Here is a 24,264-nt window from a genome sequence, read left to right as displayed (position 1 = left end):
AGAATAAAATTTTTAAACTAGTATTTCATATATCATATATAGTGAAAAATTAATTGTAAAATTATTGTCTCTAATACTCATTTTTTATGTATGGCAATTTATATATTATGTTTTATCTTAATTTCTATTTACAATTTTTGTATATTGCAATTTATCTTTTTATTCTTGCTTTCATTTTCAACTTTATTTTTTATATATTAATTTATGTAAGAAAAAGATTTTTTTTTCTCTTTCTTTTCTTCCTTTTTTTTATTAAAAAAAAAAAGAATTTTAATCGATTTTATGTTACACAACTATTGCCAACCATAATAATTGATTTTCCATAAGTTCCAAGTTTAGATTGTGGTTATTTTTTAAATTAGATTGAATGAAATGAGCTTAACATTTATAAAGTCTTTGGTCTGATTTTAATAAAGTATATCAACTTGATTATAATTTTATACATATTCAATTCATAGTAATAAAATATTTCTGTTTTCTTCTCCAGATAGCTATACCAATTGAAGAGTTTTATAGTGCTCATCTGAAATTTACATTTAAGCACCGTTCGTCAAATGATGGTAAAATATTCTTAATTATTATTTTTTTTTAATAAATAACCCTTTTTTACTAATAAGGATGATTTGTTAGTTTCCTTGATTTCCTTACTTCTCAAACATCTGTTGTGTTCTTTAAAAGTCTATTATCCTTTTCATAAATATATAATTTAATTTCATAATGACAACAGAACAATGTGTCCTTTAAAATATTTATTTTTATAATTCAAAATTTGTAAATTATTCCTTCTATTTTTTTGCTTATATTTTTAACTTTATTTAATTGGCATGATTATAATTTGTCACTGTATGTATTTATTATATTCCTTATATTTAGCCTTTAATTTATTCTGTTTCAGGTAATTATCCTTCCTTATATATATATTCTTTATTATAATTCCTTATATTATATCTTTATAATTTTTTTAACAATATTTTGGCAAGCAGGATGCTCAACTTCTTATGTGGCTCATGCGATTAGAATTAAATTTAGTATTATTTTATTTAATATGAAGAACTGAATAAAGGGTTACATATTAGATAGTATTGTAAGAATAGATATTTCCACCCCTTTTATTATGAAATGATTTTAATATTCAAGATACATATACTTTTATTTATTTATGTGATTCATTGAAAATTCTTTCAAAGACATTTATAGATATGCATAATTTGTTTGATAAAAAATTTACATATTGTAAAACTGCCTTTATATATATATATATATATAATATAAAATTCAGTGGTAAAATGATCTTTATCAGTTTCAAATTTTCAATTAGTTTCATATGATGTGTATTTTCTTTTAGCAAAAGATAGAGCTGAAAAGGCATTTGCGGTTTCATTTGTCAAACTTATGCATGAGAATGGGACAACATTGAAAGATGAAGTCCATGAGCTTTTAGTGTATAAGGTAGCAAAATTAGATTTATGATTTCCTCAATTTTTTTTTATGGTTTAATTTTCAATTCATAAAATTATTTCTGTTCTTTTTTAGATTGACTATAAACGCTTTGATGATAGTGACATTAGTTATATAAATCTGCCTTCTACTCGCCAAGAACTGGAAAAGTATATTGCTGTTAATTGTCCTCCTACACCTAATAAAAATTCAAATAGTTTAATTTCATTGAATGGCCTCACACTAAGTTCAAAAGACAGTTTTTATATTAACTCTTTGGTTTGTTCTACAAAGTTAACGCAGAATGGTAAGTTCATAATATCTTTCTTTCCCTTCTACATATATTAATACTGATCAATTTCTTGCTGCTAAATATTTAAATGTTTATTTGATTCAAAACTATTATATACCTGGATGAAATAATTAGTAATTTTTTGTATTTATTTAAATGAAGTGTAAATAGTATTGTCAGTTACAAATTACTTAAATGCATTTTTATCTTCAGGAATAACTGTTGATGGGCATATAATGTAAGTGATTTTAATTGTTGGGATGCTTATATTTGTTTTAAAGACAACAATATTTTTAAAAGAAAATTTGCATGCTGTTCATGGAAATTGAAATGTATTTTTTTTTTTTTTCTTAGGTATAGTTTGTAAAGAAATTTCTGTTGAAAGCATGTTGCTTGTTGAATGCACTTAATTAACTTTATACTATTTATTTATTTGTTAATCTGATAAGTTTGTTGGAATGTAATATGTTTTATGATTCAGGTGTGCTGTGTTGATTAATTTTTTTGCACTAATTATTAAGAAGAAATGAAAATCTAAATTTCAATTTTTACAAGTTGGATTTTAAAGTACTAGTTTGAATTGTGAAAGAAAAAGGTATTTATTGCCCAGATTTTTAATGTTTAATTATTCATTGAATTGAACTATACCTGCTAGGGATTGCAAAATCGGATCAAAAGTTCAATACCGGTATACGGTATCTTTTAGATCTTAATACCGGGATACTGGTAATAGAAATTTTAGAAAAAGAAAGAAAAGACAGGTGTTTCTTTCTTTTATTTGCCAGTTTTATTAGAGAGTGTAAATATCTTAAAAAATAATTTGTAACTTATAAAAATTTTAACAGTATATAAAGAATCACAAAAAGTAAAAAAAAACATCTAATTTATTTAAATCACAAAAAAGTGTAAATATCACTATTCAGTCTGTGGTACTATTGCAAATTTTTGAAATGTGACCTTAAAAAACATAATGCTTCAATTGTACTGTCATTAAGCCTGGGACGTAATTTTGTGCAAAAATTACCAGCTGTCGAAAACACGTATACGCTAGTTAGTGGTATACTTTTTCCAAGTATTTACCTCTAAATCCTTCATATTCAAATAAATCGATTTCTGGTCGGATGGTTTTGGATATAGCTGATTTCTGTATTGTATTTTGGTTTGTTGAATTTTTTTTTATTTTTCTCTAATTCTAATTTTTGTTCAAGAGACAATTCCTTTTCACTATAGGCATTAGTGTCATCATAATCTTCGATAACTGTACCGAACTCTTCTGAATGTGGATAGGTTTGTGGGTAAAAAAATTTAAGAAAATTTATAAACTTAATTAGATTTGATTTGATTAGTCTCTTCTTCTTTTTCGTTTTCATTTTTAAAATCATTATAATTATGTAAATACCATAAGACATTCTGTATTACTAATTATCTGTAATGTTTACATCTCATAAAACTGCGAGTCTTCATTGTTTAAATGTAAACATCTCCTCCTTTCATCTTTCCTCTCACCCCTATTTTGTCGAATTAAATCTATCCAAAAGCGCGGAGGGTTTTACAATCCGTTGTCAAACAGTATTTTATCACTTCTCTTGATTGTACAATGCAATTTTGTATTCACAATTTAATTTCGCCAGTTAGGGAGACATAAAAACAAAAACGTATACTTTTTTGCTCTGTTGGCGATCCCTGAACATATAGTGGAGACAATTTTTAAAATTTCTAATAAATACCGACAAAACGGTATTTTAACTTAGGAATACCAGTATTACAATATTGTACAAATGCCTCAAAATAGCGGTAATCTGTATCCTGGTATACCGGCATTGCAATCCCTAATACCTACATCCATGTATCATTCCATTAAGTTGGAACTTCTCTGATTTTTAAATGCTATATCATAGACAGCAGACCAAATTTAATGGATGCTTTATATCTAGCTTATATCTATTTTTGATGGAGGCTTTATATATAATTTATTGCTATTTTATATGGCATGATTTTTTTTTATTTTTTTTCTTATAATCAGTGATTTATTATGAAATGTTATTGAATGGATAGATAGTTCAATAATATTTAAGCTGAAATAATTACAAATGTTTTCATGTTAATTTAATAAAATTAATCTGAATACTGTACTGTCATTTGATTTCAACTAATTTTTAATTGGCAATTTTAAAGTTGATCTACTCGGGTTGCTAAAATGGTGGTCTAATCCTGAAAATCTGAAGAATAATTTGCTCTCTTTGATGAAAGTTGATGGAGAGGAAATTGTAAAAGTAAGTAAATTGTAAAGAAATACATATCTTTGTATGAATTATCTTTTTTTTTTATTAAAAAATAAATTAGGTGAAATAGAAATTATAATTGTTTATTTCTTTTTAAAGTTTTTACAAGATACTTTGGATGCCTTATTCAATATTCTCATGCAAAATTCAGATTCGGAACTGTATGATAATTTAGTCTTTGAAGCTTTGGTATGTATTTTTTTCTTGCTTTTTAAATATAAATTTAACTAAAAAATCTTATTCTCTCTGCTTTAAAACTGTTATCTTTTGATCTTGATTCATATGATGAGCAAAATGTAGAAAAGTGACTTGTTTAATGAAAGTGTTTCGCAGAATGAATAGTGAGAAGAATCTGTAATGCCACATGCTGGATTGGCCTGTATCAGTTTCTGTTGAGCATTTGGTTTACATGGAAGAAGTTTGGGCCAGATAGCATTGTCGAATGTGTCTCTGAGAGTTTTGAGCAAATGTTCGTGAACCTTAATTGATGAAATTATATCTCTGTACAAGATTATGAAGTTAGAAGTGGATTACAATGATATCAATGAGCTGATGGAAAAACATAACTAGAACTACTTAAAAACTGCATTCTATGTCACAGCAAAAAGTTCCAGATGAGATTCGGTCAAGAGTGGAGAAAATAATTTCCTCAACAGAAAAACAATCTTCCTTTAAAATAAGGGAGATGCTGAAAACATGGGGAAATATTGCATCATGCAGTGAGAAGTATCACCCTAATCAGGCAATGGCAGGTACGCTGCAAACTTTTTTAGCGATAATGCTGTGCCTCATTTTCACCAAATTTTGAAGCTTAGCCAAAGACAATTATTTTTCGACAACTTTCTGGTAAAATAGACTATACATTATAAAGTATTATATAACTATAAATTTGCATAATTTTTTTCAGAATTGAATACACTATCTTATATTATATGGATTTCTACAACAAATTGTTTCACTGAATGAGTGTTTTGTTTTGCATATAAGAGTCAAGAACAAATTAGGGTCGCGGTGACCTGGTGGTAAGGTCTCAGCTTCAGAACCGTCATGTAAGCGGGTCTGTTGCACGTTAAATCCGTCATGAGCACACATCCTCCCGCTGGTGTGGTGTGGAGAGGGGGGGGGGGGTGCCAGCTCAGGTGTCGTCCTTGTCATCTGACCACGGTTCAAAATTATTAGGTTCGTCCCAAAATAGCCCTGGTGTTTCTTTAAAAAATGGGATGTTAATATAACTAAACTAAATCAAACTCCAGAACAAATTTTGCTTGTTAGCAAAGTTTCACTGTATTATGTTCAATGCCCAAGGAAAACTTTTAGAATAAAAATCTTAAATGCAAACCTGCAACTCTTTTCATAAAAAAAAAAGTAAAAAAATCTGGTAATGTAACAATTTACAGTTTTGATTAAGCAATTGTCATATTATAATGTTATGTTTATCTTTTATCCAGAATTGTCCGAAGCATATATAATTTACTTGATTTCTTCTAACATGTAAGCATTCTGGTTTGCTGTAATAGACGATGTCTGCACTTCATTATGTCTAAGTGAACTTCGTTATCCTTTTTAAAGCTTTCTTTAATAATTTGGATATTTTGCAGTTGCTGTTTTTCTGCCTGTTTGAACTTTATTAGATCAATAAAAATGTATTAAATATTTTTGTCCTAGCATGACATATGTTTTACATGGAATTGGTCCTTAAGTGCTAATTATTGAAATATTTTGATAAATGTTTGATAATTAGGCTACATAATGTTAATACATTCAATATTTTATTGCATTCATTTTTTATTTTCAGATTTTCATTATTGGCTTAGTATCTGATAGAAAATATCACCATTTCAGACCTATACTTGATTTATACATAAGAGAAAACTTTAGTGCTACTTTAACATATAAGTAAGCATTTAATATATTTTCATTTGGCATACTGGCATTAAGATAGTTTGCTAAAATAAATTATTTTGTACAATTGCTATTTCTTTTTTAAAAATTCCTCTATGAATTATAAAATTTGAAATAGTATCCTTAATAATAATCAATGAGTTAGTTGAGTTATAAAGTTAATTTACATTGTATATTATTGCATGCAGTCCAGTCATATTAATGTGGCCACCGCCTACTTTGTTAAATAACCAATTGCAGAAGGCATGTGTTATCAGCATATTTGGTGGATATGTAAATTGTGTTGTTGGCGTTTGGAAAACATTCATCAGCGACGAATGATGGAATTTGCAGGCCAGTACTACACCTGGACTTCCACTGAGTGGAGACAGATGGCTTTTCTGATGAATAACGTTTTTTGCATCATCGGACAGATGGACATTGATGTATACGAAGTGAAACATCTAAAAGCAAACACCCTGCAACAATTGCCGGAAGGGTCCAAGCTGGAGGAGGGAGCATTATTGTCTGTGGAATGTTTTCGTTGTATTCTCTGAGTGCACTCATTATTGTGAAAGGCATGATGGATCAACAGAAGTACGCGTCTATCCTTGAGGACCTTGTTTTTCCTCAGAATGATGGCATCTACCAACAGGATAATGTGGCATGTCATAAAGCTCGTAGTGTACATGCGTGGTTCTAAGAGTACCAGAATGAGTTTTCTGTATTCCCTTAATTCACAAATTTCCCATATTTGAACCCAATCAAAAATCTGTGGGACTACCTCGATTGGTTGTTTGCACCATGGATCCACATTCGCATAACCTAGTGCAGCTGGCCACAGCACTGGATTTGGCATGGTTCAACATCCCAGTGAACACCTTCAGCAACCTAATTTATTATCTTCTTGCATCTCTTGCAGCTGTCTGCTCTGCGAGTGGTTATTCTGGATTTTGACAGGTGGTCACATTAATGTGATTGGACCATGTAATTAACAATACAACGACAATTTTATTTCTTAATTTTTTTTTACTGAATTATTCACAATAAATCATTAAGTTTTTTTCTATGAAATATTTTTTCTGCTTAAGCTTTTATTAGTTTTAAATTCATTAGTCAGTATGATTAGAAAAATTTGTGAATTAACTCTTGAGTACTAGTAATCAAAGTTTTTCTTGCATCTAAACTTAATTTTTTTTTCAGCAAGCTAATTGTGGTTTTAAAGTATTATGTTGATAATGCTTTACAAAAGGAAAATCAAGAAACTCTTCTACGTACCATGAAATCTATTGAATACATATTCAAATTTATTGTACGATCTCGTCAACTGTTTGCTGCGTAAGTGCTATTATATTTGTGTTTTTAATTTTAAAATAGAAAAAAAGATATGAGAAAATAATTCTAGCAATAATTTTTTTTTCTTCTTGTTTTTTACACAATTACATTCTTATGCATAATGAGTTAATATATTTTATATAATTGCTTTTTTCTTAGTTTATTATCATGTAATTGCTTTTTTTATTATTAGTTTAAATGAAGATAAAGGTCGAGAATCTTTTGAAATATCGATGAATCAACTATTACATTCAATAACTTCTATGATGTTATATGACACTGATTCTACTCTTCTTGTCCAAGGAGCATGTTTGAAGTATTTTCCTTTCACAATTCCTGATATATTATCTGTCTTTGATGGTTTAGAATTAAGGTATGCATCTTTCATTCTTTTATTATTTAATTTCATTACTTTGAGACATGAAGTTTCAATATCTTGGTCACTTTCATTTAATAAATTCAAAATAATCCTTTTTCGTTTTAATTCTGCAGTATATATTGAATTTGGTAAAAATAATTCTTCATATTCTGAAATTCAGTGCGCTCTTGTATATTTTAATGCTCTGGATTAAATGAACTGTTTTCATTCTAAATAAATAAAAAGATATTTTTTCATTAATGTAATTGCTTTTGCTTTTTTTTTTCAAACAAAAGCTTACAATCAAAGTATAAAGATAATTTTTTTAAATTGTTCATAGTTTGTTTGCATATATATTTATAAAAGAACTTTCCTCTGTAAAATGCACCTTATAAGTTATAGGAAGGAAGATAAGAATATGCTCCTAATTGGTTTTTATTTATAGCAATTAAAATAAGTTGATGCAGACTTCAAAATTTTACACAGAGTTCGTTATTGAATAATGAAGCAATACATCTAGAATTCGGTATTTTGTCTTTCATCATTTAAGCAGGGAGGGGGATGGAAATTGCATGCATTTGCCCTACTTGGAAATTAAAGACAGGCAGGAGCACAAAATCTGGCCTAACAATGATCACATATAAAAAGACTTCTGCCTTTATTAATATTACAGTCCACAAGCCTCTACTCTTTGTGCAATCTGTATTGAATTCTGTCTTCATTATTAGAATTTCCACATCTTGAGCAAATAAATAAAATTTTATTTTCAGCTGTAACTATAGTTTGAGCTGAACTTGATGATGATGTTGGTCTTAGTAAAAAGTCAATCTTTTTAGTGAATTTTGTTTCTTTTTTGTTTTATAACTACTCTTTCATTTCCTTTCCCTGTGATCTTTTTCATCTTTTTACTTTATTTTGTTTTCTATTTTTCTCAAAATAAATTTATAAGACAATCAGTATTTCTCTCTCCCTCCCCCCTTTTCTCTGTTTTTCCTGTTCTCACTGTCTTTTACCTTTTCCTTAGGAAACAATAAATTCAAATGAATGGTAATGTTAATTTTATTGCAAACATTTTTTATAAATTTGGTGTTGCTTCTTGTGTTTTATTTGCTCCAACATTTGGATTTACATATCCAGTTAGATATTCTTTCATGGTTTTTCCATCACCAATGTAAAAAAAGTCTTCCTTGATTATACCAGGATTAAATTATTGTATTCCTGTAGGGGAAAAAAAAAAAAAAAAAAGGAATTCAAGTTTAATTTTTGTAGTAATTGTGTAGGTGTCTTTGAAAACACTTTCTAGTTGGTAAGCATTAATATTTTTTTAAGTATTGTATGAGCTAATTTTTAATATTTGCTATGTACAAAACTTTCAGTAGTGTAAAATATACTCTTATGTAAAGGTCAAACATGATTTCTTAGATGAGGCAAGCAAGTTAAAAACATTATAAAATTCTCATGACAGAACAAAATTGTAAGAAATAAATAATGTCTGTCTGCAATGCGCAGGACAAAATTTTCTGAAGCTGCCTTAATGTTAGGAGCAAAATACTTCAAGCACTTAAGAAAAAGATCTGAAATCATACTGCTATTTTCAACTTTAAATTACTGAGTTAGTCCTTGTCCCATTTCATTAATTAGTGTTTGCTTGAAATATTCTATGACTAGCCGCCTTTGGTGACCAGCCGGTTCGCCAATCTTAATGTTCGTTTAAATTTTAATAATTAAATAGCTTGAACCGGAGTTTAACCCCCTTCTTCGCCAAGTTGCGATAACACGCCAAAGCTGGCAATCTTTATTATGCACTATGATGGAACATCTGCTACTTTGCTTTTGAACATTTCGCAAGGCCATTGTTGGCGGCGATTTTTAAAAATTTTGCCAAGCAGGGGGTTAAACTCCGGTCATACCATTAAATATTTTACGCAATTCCAACTTTAATAGATTTTTCAGCAAAATATTTTAAAACTTCAAATTTTGATAGTCATATAATTCACTCATAATATTATAAAGGCCTTCAGTCATAACGTGATATGTATCTCTCTAATTTTCTGTTACCCCTCGTAGAATTTATGCTTTAAATTAAAGTGTAAATGATTAATCTGCAATTAATATAATAATATTTTTTACTGAAACAAAGCATTTTTTTTAATAATATGATTACTGATAATAGAGTCACTGAGCGTTTAAACTTTATGGGCACTAAAGAATATCTTTCTTAATTTATGTAATATCTCAAGAATTTGCCAACAAAATTTTCTCAGATTCATCATGAACAGATCTATTAATTAACAATGTTTCATTTTAAATGCATGAAACACTAAAAAAATAAAATGAATCGTTTAAAATAATCGTTTGAAAACAGGTTTAAAAAAACTACTTAAAAAACGATGTACTTAAAACTATAAGCATATACAAAAAATATATATAACTAACATAAATACAATTTAATTACAAAAGCATGCAACTAACCAAAAATAATTTAAATCATCCGTTGATAATGGTTGTCATTTCAACAATCAGAACGCAATGCGCATGCGTGAATTTTCTTCGCCACTTACGTAACGCAAATGCGTGAATTTTTCTACGCCAGTTGGGGTAACGCTATGCAGATTATACATTTTTAATTTCCTTTATTCTGTGTTATTTTAATTCAAAAATACTTCAGAATGAATCTGAAACATGGATTAATTAACAATGTTTCATTTTAAATGCATAAAACATTAAGAAAATAAACAGAATCGTTTGAAATAATCCGCCGAAAAATGGTAACCCTAGCCTCATTACTGTTGGGAGAAAAAAAAAATAAAGCCTTACTCATTTGGCGGTGGGGAAAATGGAAGATTTTTTTTTGACGGAAAAGTTGGCGGTGGCGAAAATGGAAGATTTTTTGGCGGGAAAGTTAGTTTTTAATTAATAATTAAAATTTCAAAAAAAGGGACCCCAGGAGCACATTCCCGACCTCTAAGGTATACATGTACCAAATTTGATAGTTGTATGTCAAATGACCTGGCCTGTAGAGCGCCAACACACACACACACACATTGAGCTTTATTATAAGTATAGATAACAAAACTACTCCCTGTAACAAAATAATGTGCCTTTTATATTAAAATTGTCAAAAACAGGATAGTATTGAAGATTAAAATTTAAGCTTGCACAAATTACAAGAAGTGATAGTGCACAAAAAGAATATACACCTACTAAACTAGTCTTTCAATCTTTTTTTGCCAGCTGCTGCCATTGATTACCAATTTTGAAGTCATAAGCCTTTTATTGTTTCCAATTTCTTCAGTTATTTCCAAACTAATGAGTTTTCTGTCATAAATGAGTTGAACCAAATAAAGGAACACCATGTATTATAAGTAAGAAATAATGAAAGAGGTAGGAAATAATGTTTTGTAAATAAAAAATCATGTAATGATAAAATTGTTTTGTAATAAAATATTACATAAAGATATAGAAATAAATATTACAGAAAATTAAAAAATTACCTTGACTAAAGTTGCAACATTTCCTTGACTTGGGGCTACTAATTATATTAGTTTCCTGGCTTTCTCTCTACTGAGAATCATTTGATGTGTACAATATACATTATTAAAAGCAGTTTTAGGAGTTATTTAAAGCAAAAAACTGTATTACCATGAAATTTATTTTAAAAAATGGAATGAGCATTCTAAAAAAACTATTGAAATAGTACATTACATTTCTTATGTTCTATGTGTGGAAAAGAATACTGGAAATTTTGACTAAATACTTTGTTTGTGGAACTGCATAAGAATTCTAGAAAACATTAAAACTACTCTTTGAAACACAGATTATTTATTTTATCCATAAGTATTAGAATTGCATGTTGCATCTTAAGTTGACAAATCTATGCACTTGATAATATATATTTCAACAAAGGTTTAAGGAATAATTGCTAAATATTACTTTTAGTCTTTTCTTCTTTTTTTTTAACAAATCGCAAAAAATTACTTCCTCTAATCAAAAACTTATGCTTTTATAAATAAATAAAAATATTTTAATTTCATTTATATTGCAAATAAAACTAGATGTAAAATACCAATTTAAAGATAATAACTCAACTAACAAATGCTTACCTATTGAATTAAAATGCAAAAAAAATTACAAATAATAATCAATTAAGAATTTCAAAATTGAAATATCAATTATTTAGGTACAGGTAAAACAAATACTTGGTTTGTTTACCAGTTTTCCTTTAAGCAAATTAACAAGTGTTTAAACCTTCTTTTTGTGACCGTTTGAGGCTTGCAATTTCCTTCTCAACTTCTGAATTCTCTTTTTCAGCTGTTTCAAGGAATTGTTTTTTTTTTTTTTAATTTTATTTAATTATTATAAAGCTGATATTTCTTTTTTTTTTTTTTTTATTTCTTTAAGCTGATATTCTTTCCCCCTTTTTCTTTTCATATTTTTGATTCATTCCATTTCTTTTCTTTACGTTCTTCATATTTGGCTCTTGAATTCCATCAATTGTTTTTACTCTTTAAAATTACTTATTCCAGTATTTGCTTGAATGCTGTCATAAATAATTCTTTATGCAATGAATGAATGTTCTTTCATATTTTCACATAGATAATCTTTATTAATCGAAGATTCTTCCTCCACATTACTGTTGCTATGAGAAAGTATTATTATCAAAGAAAGTATTAGAGTATGTCGTCATTGCAAGGCTTTGAGTTGAGAGTAGGCTAATCATAATTTATTCATACTCTGTTTTTTGAAAAGTGAAAACTGATCTTTTTGAAAGTTTCATTAAGGTTTCTGTTACCAATATTCTTCAACTTTCTCTTTACCAATATCTCTTTTCTTATCATAAGAAAATTCTAAAGAAATTGCCTTGCCCTTGAAAGAAAGCTGTCCTATTTTATTGTTGCTACGATCATTTTGGCAACATTAGGCTTCAGATGTAAAGAAATGATAATGGGAAATTGCCGATTGCACACAGCAAAAATTCCCTTGCGCACAATTTTCCCAGATTTTTAGATGTTTTTAACCAATTTCCCTGGTTTTTTCCAGATCGATAAAATTTCCTGACTTTCTCCTGAAACCCCCTTTCTGTCACACTCTGTTAAACACAGCAAAACTATACACTTACTCAGTTTTTAAAAAAGGAAGTATGTATAGTTAAAGCAAGCTTATAAAACCTAATGGTATGCCAAAAAAAAAAAAAAAAAAAAAAAAGCTGTTACAAATTTTCGATTTTCTCATTAGAGCTTCACTAAATGGTTACTAGGAATAGTAGGCCATTTATAACTTATGAAATGTGCTTTAATTAGAAATATGTCTGGATATTTGGCTTTCTGAATATTTTGTGTTTTATAATTGAAAGATTTCATAGAAAAGTAAACAGTGAATTTTATCTTGTAAACTGAAAATAAATTGTGGCAAGCCAATGCTGATGCATCATACTCTAACAATAGCATTGCTATTGAAACATCATAATTACGGTTCTTTGCAGATTAACAAGGTAAAATTTTCCTGCTTACTCTTATCCCTGATTCTCTATCATACGTTTTAATTTTTTTATACATTTTAAATGATATTCTAATTTTAATTTCTTGTAGTAATGTCCTTGTGAAGCTCATCAATAATGTTCCAAGGGATCGGCTAACTAAGCAAAAAATGATGTGTGTCAATGATTTAGTTCATAGTGACCTTTTTCGAATACCAGGTAATTTATTGTCACATTTTTCCTTGGCATTAAATTAGAGATATAAAAAAAAACCTTCTATTTTATTATATTAGTAGACATAAATAGTTATTTGAATTTTTATCCATATTTTTGGTTATGTTTATTTTCCAAGGAAGTTTTGTTCATTTAATTTCCATTTCAAAAGTCAAATTAGACTTTTTAATGATATTCTACTAAGTTTTTTACTATGCATGCCTGTATTTGAAAAAAGATTATAATATGATAACAGATATGATTGTTATAGCAAGTTATTTAAAATTGCTATCGTAGAAAAAAAATTCCTTATTATTTTGTGATGTATTAAAGTAAAGTCGCATATTATTCATTCTGATCTGTTTAAAAATTAACAGTTAATAATTCAATCATTTAAAGTAAATGAGTTAAAATGAATCATACATATATTATTAATTGCTTCTAACATTTATATTTTGTCTGTAATATTTTTTTGCTATTCCACATTAATTTGTTTATGATTTCCTTTACTTGTTATGTCTTTAAGTATTTGCTACAGTTATATATTGAATTTCTATTCACTAAATATGCTTTTTTTATGAGATTTAATTTGCAAAGTTCTATTGTAATCTAAAATTTTCAAATGTTGAACACGAAAATCTTTATTGTTTTATAGATTTTAAACATTAAATTTAATTGTATTATTTTATAGAGTGCCGTTTAATCCTTCTTCCAATGATATGTAATCAAATAAAGAACTTGTTGGAGAGAAAAGATGAGATGGAATTATCTGTTAAGATCATGAGTGATATAATGATTTATTTATATGGTCGTGATGTTGGAGCAACACACAATGACATATCAGAAATAATGCTTTCTATATTGAGGACTATCATCCAATGTGTAGTTCATCTGGAACGTAAAAATTCATTAGTGGTAAGAAGCTTGTTTTGCTTGCTTTATTTCTTATATACTTTATATATGGAAAAATATTTTTATGTGTCGTGAATGCAATGAAAATATTTTTAATAAGAACATTATATTATCACATTTATGTATTACTATTATTTTGATTTTATTTTTAATTAATTCTCTAATAGTAATAAAAGAAAATGTACTTGTTGCATGAACAAAAAAGAATAAACTATTTGACCTACAGTTCCTAAATGTAGTTTAAATATAATTTAATAAATATTTGGAATGGTTTTTCTTTTTAAAAAAATCATTAGATTTTTAATTAAAAGTAAGTTATTAAAATTTGAAACTTGACTCTAAACTTATATTAAAAATTGATTTTCATTCTGTTTTAACTGTCTCAAAACTATCTTTTCAATGATAATCTAAATGATCTTTGTATTAATATTTTTCATGATGAAATTTTTCCAATAATTTTTATGAATTAGTAATAAATGGATTTTATTATTTTTATTTGTGAATTAATTTTCAAATGCAATTTGCGATAATACTTTTAATTATTGTGAGGAAACTTGAATGTTTTAGAAATTAAAATATTATAACAATGAATTGATTTACTTATAATTCCTGAACGCATATGATTAATTAAAATATTTCTGCCTGTTTTTTTCATTAGTACACTTCATTTACATTTATCTTTCTTTTGATTATTAAATACATTTAGTTATCTTTTTTTTTTTTGTAGGGTAATGTTGTGGCAACAATGATTTCTGTACTTCGTCAAATGACGCCTTATCATTATAGTCAGTATATAAATAATTTTTCCACTAAAACAGATCTTCTCGATTTCATTATGGAAATTCTTTTGGTGTTCAGAGATTTGGTAAATAAATCAGTATATCCTTCAGATTGGAATGAAATGATTATGTTACAAAATAGGTAACTTTATTTGTTTACTTGTTATATATATATTTATTAACTTAATTATCATTATTTTAATTTATTATCTATTGTGGTCTGTATAACATTGTAAGCATACAAACACAGATCTGATTTTTAAACTAAGACACTTATAGGTTACTAGTGAAAATAAAAGAAGGCAAAATTATCTTTTGATAAATTTGTAACATGACTTTATTTTAAAAGTTAATTTTGCAACAAAAATAATTAAATGAAATCTGAAATATTGTTTATGACTCTTTTATTCAATCTCTCTATTTATATTTTATATAATTTTTAAAATTTCAGTTTTTTGTTACTATAACATTTAAATATTTTATTTGGTACACTGATAAAAATCTGAATAATAACTGATATTTACTAGTTTTAATAATTTTACTTGCACTGTGAATTTGAAATTTTAATTTTATAACTATAACATAAAAGTAGTTTCTAAAATTTATTTAGAAGTATCATATAATAGTTATGGTTGAAAGATTATAATATGCATATCATATATCAGGAATCAATATCAGATTATTTGCTGTGATAATAATTTGATAGCAGAATAGAACATTTATTATTTTGATTAGTTTATTATTTTAATTTGAAATACTAATTTAAATAATTTGTGTTTTTTCATGAATGATATTATTAATTATATTTTATAAATATTTTTTTCTTAAAATGTTTTATTTATTTTTAGTGTTATTCTTAAAGCCTTGAGACATTTCTCTGTGACTATAAGAGACCGTTTTACAAATCCATTCGAAATTCAAGTTAGTTCTTTTGTTTTTGTATTTGTGACTTTTACATTTGTACATACTCATAATTATTAACAATAGTAATATAGCAATCTCGGATTCTTAATTGTTATAGAATTGCAAATTTAGCAAACGTTATTGTAGTAATATTCTACCAATGATTACAAAATCTATCTTAAACAGAAAGAATTTTTAGATTTTTGTATGTCGATTTTCACGTATATGAATTTTTATTTAGTTTAAGCTTTCATTAACTAACTTGACTTCGAAAATAAAGTATTTTTTGTTGCAAATTTTTTTTTGGGTTAAGTTTATGCGTAAAACATTTCAATTCAATTGCAAAGGATTATGGTGAATATTTTGTAGGAATATACAATGTTTAATATGGATTGAAAAACAAATCAACATATTCATTCTGTGAATTTAAATTTTCTCATATTTATAATGGATGAAAAATGTTAAATGATTTGAGAAATATATTAAAAACAACAAATTGGGAAAAGAAAAATTTTCTTTTCTCAACATATCTACCGTATTAATTTATTCAAGCTAAAAGTGATTTATTTTTATCTTAGTTCATAAATTATCTACTGAATTCTTTTTTTTATGCATTATTTATATTAAACATTTTGAGATTTGAATTTTCTTTGGCCAATATTTCAAAAATTTGTTTTGTTGGTTTTGAATAAAACATATTTAATCATTGGTTGTTTTATACATAGTGTTATTTTAACGTAATATATTTGTGTTATTTAATAGCTTTCATAATCATTTTTCCCCTGTATCTGTATTATTTTAATTGATTGTTGAATATATATATTTTTAATAGTTGAGAAGCAATTTTCATATCATAAATGTATATTACAGGTGTGGAATAATTTTTTTCACTGTGCCATAGCCTTCTTGACTCAGGATGCCCTTCAGTTAGAGAACTTTTCCCCACATAAAAGGAACAAAATAGTCCTTAGGTACTTTAAAAACTTTTTTTATTTTGTGTAATATGAATCTTTACTTGATTCTAAATCAATTTAAAATGTAAAATGTTTAAACACTCTGCTGTGCAATAAAACTTGTAAGTATGTATCAAGTTTAAATGTTTGTTTATTCTTAATCCTTATTGAATTATGTTTCTTTTTTAAAATCCACATTAAAAAAAATAAGTGATTTTTAATATGTATTTCAACAATAATATAATCAGTATAAAGTATTGCTTGTGTAATTGTTATTGTAATTTTTATTTTTAACTTTTAAATTTGATTATTAATATTTACTTCCAGTAAGTACAAACGAAAACTGTCCAGTTTTTAAAATGTAAAATATGAAGTTTTAAAATTTAAATTTAAAATGAACAGACTTTACATTAATTTTTATTTTCTTTGTGTAGATATAAAGATATGAGACGTGAAACTGCATTTGAAATTAGAGCTATGTGGTTCAACCTGGGTAATGATGTTCTTTTTCATTTAGTATTTGTTTGTTTGTGACTTCATTAATTTTTTTTCCTTAAAATGCTAAATTTCCATTTAATCTTGAGCTTATGGTAATTTATTATTATAATATTAGCTTGCTCAGAAGCTTATGATTTTTTTTTAACTCAGAAACAACAAGATAAATTTGTTTTTAGTTGATAAGAAGAAATAAAGGTTAAAAAATTAATTACATTGCAATTTCATTTTTTAAAAAGAATTATTGGTTCATATCTAAAAAATGAAGATTGATTGAACACTGAGTATTGGAATGTAATTTTTTATTTTCTTCTTTTTAGATTAAATTCCAGACAAAAGTAAAATATTTTATTAGTAGTACAAATATAATACTAAATAAAGTACAAGGAAAAATATTCTTATAGGTGGCAGTTATTCAGTTTTTGAAAAACTAATATTAATAATTTTTTTGTTTATTTTTATTGTGCATTAGTTTTTATATTTGTTTGTTTTAAATTTTTGAGAACAGACTGTTTTTATTTTTAAAAGATTCAAACTAATCAATACTAATCTTTGTTATAAAGGTCCACATCAGATTCACTTTGTTCCTGGAATGGTTGGCCCATTTCTAGAAATGACACTGATACCTGAGGTTGAATTGCGGAAGGCTACTATACCCATATTTTTTGACATGATGCAGTGTGAATTTTATTCTCACAAAGGATCCACGTCATCTTACTCATCATTTTTACACCAAGACGACTTTTATATCTCAAATAGAGAAATAAAGTACAGCTTTGATGAGGTATTTAATGTTATTAATAATTGATTTTGACTTTATCATAACAATTTGTTACTATTAAAGTTTTTAAGTATGTTTTAAAAAAAGTGTTCAATATAAATTAACTCAAACATTTTAATGTTTCATTTTACCTGATTATCTGTCATTTGTCTGTATGTATATCCAATAATTTCATTTTAACCACATTCATAAAATTATTTCATATCATTTTAAATTTAAACACAAAAACACTTTATCCTCTCTATTGCATTGATTTCCCGTGTATATAAGTATGTAATAATGTTAATTTTTAACTGTCTTAAATTACTGCATAAGCAATTCTCTAGTTTTAGTTCAACATCACTCCTTAAAATGTGCAATATCCATTCTGCTCTGTTAAAATTCCTCAAACTTTCCTTTCCATCATTTTACTGTTTCATATTCTTAGCAAGGAAGCTGTACTGCATTTCTCTGCAGTGGTCAGGCTTGGTTTTGCTGGTTAAATGAAGTTATAAACTTTTTTTTTTTTTTTTTTTTCAGTTACTGCAATTTCTATCGAGGCATTTCTTTTTATGAAAATTGATTACCAAACATTACATTCATATGTTAGTGTATTCATTTTGCACTCACTTAATATCTATTTTTTTTCTGAATATAATCATCAGTATGATTAATATTAGAATTTTGAGAAATGGATTTTCCTATTTGAAAATTGTGAATTACCAATCTGCATTTGCATATGTATAATTAATTTATATTTGCAGCATGTCTTTATTTTTTCTATATTTTCTTTTAAAGAGTGTAAGAAAGTTATAACATATTTCATATTTACTAAAGTATGATTTTTTTCCCCTTCTTTTCAGTTTGAACATGAAATGATTACTAAACTGGACACATTAGTAGAAGGAGGAAGAGGTGATGAAGAATATAAGGACTTATTTTTAGAAATGCAAGTGATTTATTTTAACTTTTTAAGCATTTTTTTAATTTAAAAAAAAATGAAGTTTACATTTTTGGGAGTATGAATTCATTTTAAATTATTTTATTAGTGTTGGTGGATTATGTGAAAACCATCAGACCATGCATGAAAAAGGTATGGCATTTGTTAGAACAGTAGTAAGATTAATGAAAAGACTTTTGGAGTATCGAATGATTGTAACAGATGAAAACAAAGAAAATCGAATGAGTTGCACTGTGAATCTTTTGGTATGGAAATTTTTCATTAAAATAAATAAATAATACATTATTTTATGACAATATATGGATTACATAAAAAAGATGATTATTTTGATGTTTTAAAAATAATTAATGTATCTATTTTGATGAGATTAATATTTTGGCTACTATTTATGGAATATTAAGAGAAAGATGTTTTAAAATTGTACTTAGAACAACTAATTTAAAATGTTGTATTAAAGATTTTTCATAATCAGATGTGAAAATTATAGATTGTAGTATGATTATTATTTTTGGGCCATTTCAAGTCATTGGTTCTCTGAATTAAAGAATTTTCAATTAAATTTTAAAATTTATAATCAGCAATTAACTGTTAGTTATTTTTATGAATAAAACAAAATTTTTATGCTTGAAATTCTACTCTTTTAATGTTAGGTGTGTTATAAATAAGTTTTTATTTTACTGTAAAAAAGCATTAACCTTTTATTCAAATTATAAGTAAGCCAATGAATATTTGCATCTAGTAGAAGAAAATGCATTTATATTTCAGTTGTTTTATTTTTATATTTTCTCTTTTTTTTTTTTTTTTCTTCTTAATTCATTCTATAAGGTATTTTCTTCTTCCAGGAATTTTACCATGAAATCAACCGGAGGGAAATGTATATAAGATACCTGTATAAGCTTTGTGATCTCCATCTTGACTGTGAAAATTATGTTGAAGCTGCTTTCACTCTTAAACTTCATGCAAAACTTCTACGATGGAGTGAAGAACCACTTTCACAGTTACTGAAAAATGACAAGTACCCTAACTGTGAAACTCACCGAGAACTCAAGGAATGCCTATATTATGATATTCTCGATTATTTTGATAAAGGTAAATTGTGGGAGTCTGGCCTCGCTCTCTGTAAAGAATTAGCTGTCCAGTATGAAAATGAAGTATTTGATTACATTCAATTAAGTATTTTACTGAAGAGAATGGCTGCCTTTTATGATAATATTATGAAGCAAGTGCGCCCAGAGCCCGAGTATTTCCGTGTGTCTTATTATGGACGAGGATTTGCATCTTTCTTGCAGAACAAGACATTCATTTACAGGGGAAAGGAGTATGAGCGCTTAAGTGATTTTAGTAGCAGGCTTCTGAATCAATATCCAAATGCTAAATTAATGACAAAACTTGCACCACCTGGAGAAGACATAACTGAATCAGATAAGCAGTACCTTCAGATCAACAAAGTGGATCCAGTTATGCATGAAAGAGACAGATTTAGGAACAAGAATGTGCATGATCAGATCATGAAGTATTATAAAGTCAATGAGGTGCAGAAGTTTACTTATTCACGGCCCCTGAGACGAGGGGAGAAGGATTCAGATAATGAATTTGCTACTATGTGGTTAGAGAGGACTAACTTAGTGATATCATATCCGCTTCCTGGCATACTGCATTGGTTCCCAGTGACAAGTTCCCAGTCAATAGAAATTAGTCCACTAGAAAATGCCATAGAAACTATGGAAATGACAAATAAGAGGATTTGTAATTTGGTTTTGCAGCACCGAAGTGATCCTATGTTGCCAATAAGCCCTCTTAGTATGCTTCTAAATGGTGTGGTGGATGCGGCTGTTATGGGAGGCATTATCAACTATGAGAAAGTAAGTTCACTTTGATTAAAACTGGCTTGCATTTTTTTTAACCTCTAATATATTGAATTCTCATAAATATATCCCTCTCAGTTTAGTTAATATTTAGTAACAAATTTTATATTTGTATGGTGGCATTAATAAAGTTTTGGCACTTTTTATAGTGTATGAATTAATAATGTGCATAACACTTGGAAGTTCCAATTATATTTTAAAATATTTATCTTTTATTTAATAAACACTTATATCAATTGTGCATTTTATATTATATTTTGTTAAAAGAAATCATTAATTAGTACTAAAAAATAATATGCTCAGATATTAAAATCCTTTATCTTTTCAGGCATTTTTTACAGAAGAATATGCCCAAACTCACAATACAAGAAAAGATGCTGAAGGCATTCAGAGATTAAAAGATTTGATTGCTTGTCAAGTAATATATAGTTTATTATATGTCAAGTATAATTAATCTACCATAAATTTTGAAAAATCATTTGTTTCCCTGAAATTTTATGAATTATCATAATATAAAACTATTTTTACTACTTATGACTTTTCTACAGTATGAGTTTTTTTTCTCTAAAGATAATGATGAAAATATTCCCAGTTACTATCAATTATCAGCCTTAATAAAAATGTTTTTTTTTTTTGTTACCTAATAAAATCAAATTTTTAAAAAATTGTTTTTTCAACTTTGATATTTTTCTTATTATAAATGTAAACATAATATTTTATGTGCTTTTAGGTGCCTTTATTAGAAGCAGGCATAGCTATACACAAACAGAAAGCTCCTGAAAACTTAAAACCTTTCCATCAACATATGGAGGAAGCATTTTTAAAGCTTCGTACAAATATTGAAGAAAAATATGGCAAAAAGGTAAGTGAAAAGGGCATAGGAAAGAATGGACTCTTCTTTTTTTTTTTTTTTTTTTTTTGTACGACAATTAATTATTATTGGCAAATATATTTATTTAGGTTTTGTTATCATTAAAAATTTTATTTTTCTCATCTTTTATTTTTGCAGATGGACTTTCATTTTTATGTTATTTAGAAAGAATAATTATTAACGGATATAATTGTACTCAACAAAAGCTATATTGATTTAATTTATATTATATTGTTGATAATATCCTTTCATTATCCTGTTCAGAAAAAGATTTTTAATAAAAATGGTTTATAGTTTAATGTTTTCAAAGGAAAACATTGAACTGAAAATAAATTAAAAAATTTTCCTTCATATTGATTTGGAAGGGAAAAAAATTATTATCTCTAATTAAAAAATAGATTGATTTTTTTTTTTTTTTCCTTTAAAAATCATATTTGAAGCATTAAAATAGGGAATGTACTGGAAATCCTAAAAATCGCATTTTTATAACATTTTGTTTTGAGTAAAATATAAAAATTCTTATAAAATTGGGATGAAAAAAACAGTTAACATTCCTAAAAATGGGTGGGCATAGTTAAAAAAAAAAGGCTCATAATTTAAATTAAAAAAAGACATAATATGAAATATATTAATTGTAATTAATTTAATTCTGATGTTGCCAGTTATTAGCATTGGTAATTTGTCAATATTTTGTGATGGAAGATATTTTCCCAATTATGAAAAAGGAGCAAGGTTGACAAGGAACTGGGAAAATACAGGGAATTTAAATTATTTGAGAAGTTGTGAGCTTATTCAGAGTAGATTAAGGAATTTTTTAAAACAATGAGCAGCTAAAAATCCTCATTTAACATGGATTGGATGGACAAATGTATGAATCCTGAATGGGTTAGACAAAATCCATTTGGTGCACATTTCTTGCTTTATAAGAAGATAATAAACTGAAGTAATATGGGAAAACAGGTATTAGTCATACCAAAAGAGAAAAACATACAAAATTACATGCCAATTCAAAAAGTCATCATTGATATTGGAAAAAGAATACTCCAGAAGATGACATGTAAAGTATGAAAACATCAAATATGAACTTGTTGGCTCAAGAACAGTCATTTAAAGCTAAACTTTTATGGGCATTAAAACTGGTTGTGTCACCTTCGCCGAAATATGTTCATTGATAGTGAAATAGCAAAAAAAAAATGTACTTTTAAGTCGCACAAAAATGTTGTACATTATTTGCTCTGGATTAGCTCTATTTTTTCATAAGCCTCTTAAGAAATGTTTAAACAATAACAAATTTGTAATATGCTTTGATGAAGCCGCTTATTTTTGATAGAACTTGATGGTCCCAAAAATCTAAGACTGAGAAAAAATACTGTTATTGAAGCAGTGACAAGTTATTTGATTGCTAGTGAAGTACTAAAGTTGAAAAAAAAAGGGGGGTTTTTTTAGTGGAGTGTTCTATATTTGTGAAGAATACTATAAAAAATAAATTGAATCCAAAAATTTTTTGTTTTAAAAGCTATCTTGTTTAGTTCCACATTTATTGAGGGGCCAATGCATTATTACATGAAAAATGAATGGTTCATTTCCTTCAACTCTTTATTCCAAAGCTCAAATTTCCCGAAGAAGTTCAAAATATGTAAAGATCCAATTTGAAATTTTCCTGAAAAAACTGAAAAGTTAATACAAAAAAGTTTGATTAATTTAACAAAAAAATAACCATTTAAATGTTTTCTGTTCTAAAATTGTGATGTCCAAATAATTTTCGGATTTGGAGAAGTTATAAAAATAATTCTTGTGTTGTCACATGGCAGTGTGGCTGTGAAAAGTGGATTTAGTGTCAACGAGGGTATGCGTGTTGAAAATCTGAAAGAAAATTCTTTAATTAGTTTAAAAACAGTGTATTATATTATAAACTTTGATGGAAGTGTATTTAATATTCCAGTTCCAAATGATCTGCCATTTAAGTGCAAAACATTAATTCTTTAATTAGTTGCTCTTTCTTTATGGTTAATATTTTTTTTGTAAAATATTTCCTCTATATTAAAATATGGCATATACTAACTGTTCTCTTAACATTTAGAACTCTTTGAAAGCCAACCTCTATTGTAAAGTTCGTTTTTTGATCTTGCTATGGCTTAGAGGAATATTGGATTTAGTAGCACAAGCAATGTGTGGTTCAGCCTTGCCAATTAGTTCTTTTAATGAATGATCTTTCCTATTTATATTTTTTGTATTGTATTTCCGTTTTGAAAGCTTTTAAAATGCAGTTTGCTAGAGATATAAAATATGCACATAAATTTATTATTGCTTTTCAAATAAAGGACATGCCAGCAGAATTACAAGAACGTGCCCCTATTACCATCAGAAGAGTGAAAACTGTACCATCCAAGTCTAACATGAATGAACGTATATCTGATACATCTAATTTTTCTTTAGAATCGTGAGTAACTAGCTCTTTTTCTCTGTAATTAATCTATTTGCATTTTGGAAA

General features: G+C 26.9%; 1 protein-coding gene across 1 annotated transcript in view; it reads left to right on the top strand.

Annotated features, from left to right (window-relative positions):
* Window positions 1–24,264, top strand: part of LOC129960119 (dedicator of cytokinesis protein 1-like) — a 51,819-nt gene that overhangs the window by 20,065 nt on the left and 7,490 nt on the right. The window contains exons 16-36 of the mRNA XM_056073256.1: window positions 488–560; window positions 1,346–1,449; window positions 1,534–1,744; window positions 3,905–4,002; window positions 4,111–4,200; window positions 5,807–5,907; window positions 7,096–7,230; window positions 7,421–7,600; window positions 13,174–13,280; window positions 13,966–14,189; window positions 14,914–15,107; window positions 15,814–15,886; window positions 16,739–16,839; window positions 17,256–17,314; window positions 17,880–18,100; window positions 18,940–19,025; window positions 19,126–19,282; window positions 19,880–20,899; window positions 21,231–21,320; window positions 21,633–21,764; window positions 24,095–24,213. Coding sequence (XP_055929231.1) covers window positions 488–560; window positions 1,346–1,449; window positions 1,534–1,744; window positions 3,905–4,002; window positions 4,111–4,200; window positions 5,807–5,907; window positions 7,096–7,230; window positions 7,421–7,600; window positions 13,174–13,280; window positions 13,966–14,189; window positions 14,914–15,107; window positions 15,814–15,886; window positions 16,739–16,839; window positions 17,256–17,314; window positions 17,880–18,100; window positions 18,940–19,025; window positions 19,126–19,282; window positions 19,880–20,899; window positions 21,231–21,320; window positions 21,633–21,764; window positions 24,095–24,213 — 3,575 coding nt within the window. The remainder of the gene's footprint in view (window positions 1–487; window positions 561–1,345; window positions 1,450–1,533; window positions 1,745–3,904; window positions 4,003–4,110; window positions 4,201–5,806; window positions 5,908–7,095; window positions 7,231–7,420; window positions 7,601–13,173; window positions 13,281–13,965; window positions 14,190–14,913; window positions 15,108–15,813; window positions 15,887–16,738; window positions 16,840–17,255; window positions 17,315–17,879; window positions 18,101–18,939; window positions 19,026–19,125; window positions 19,283–19,879; window positions 20,900–21,230; window positions 21,321–21,632; window positions 21,765–24,094; window positions 24,214–24,264) is intronic.

The sequence above is a fragment of the Argiope bruennichi genome, chromosome 2, assembly GCF_947563725.1.
Source record: "Argiope bruennichi chromosome 2, qqArgBrue1.1, whole genome shotgun sequence".
NCBI lineage: Eukaryota > Metazoa > Arthropoda > Arachnida > Araneae > Araneidae > Argiope > Argiope bruennichi.
This window is presented reverse-complemented; position numbering and strand designations above follow the sequence as displayed.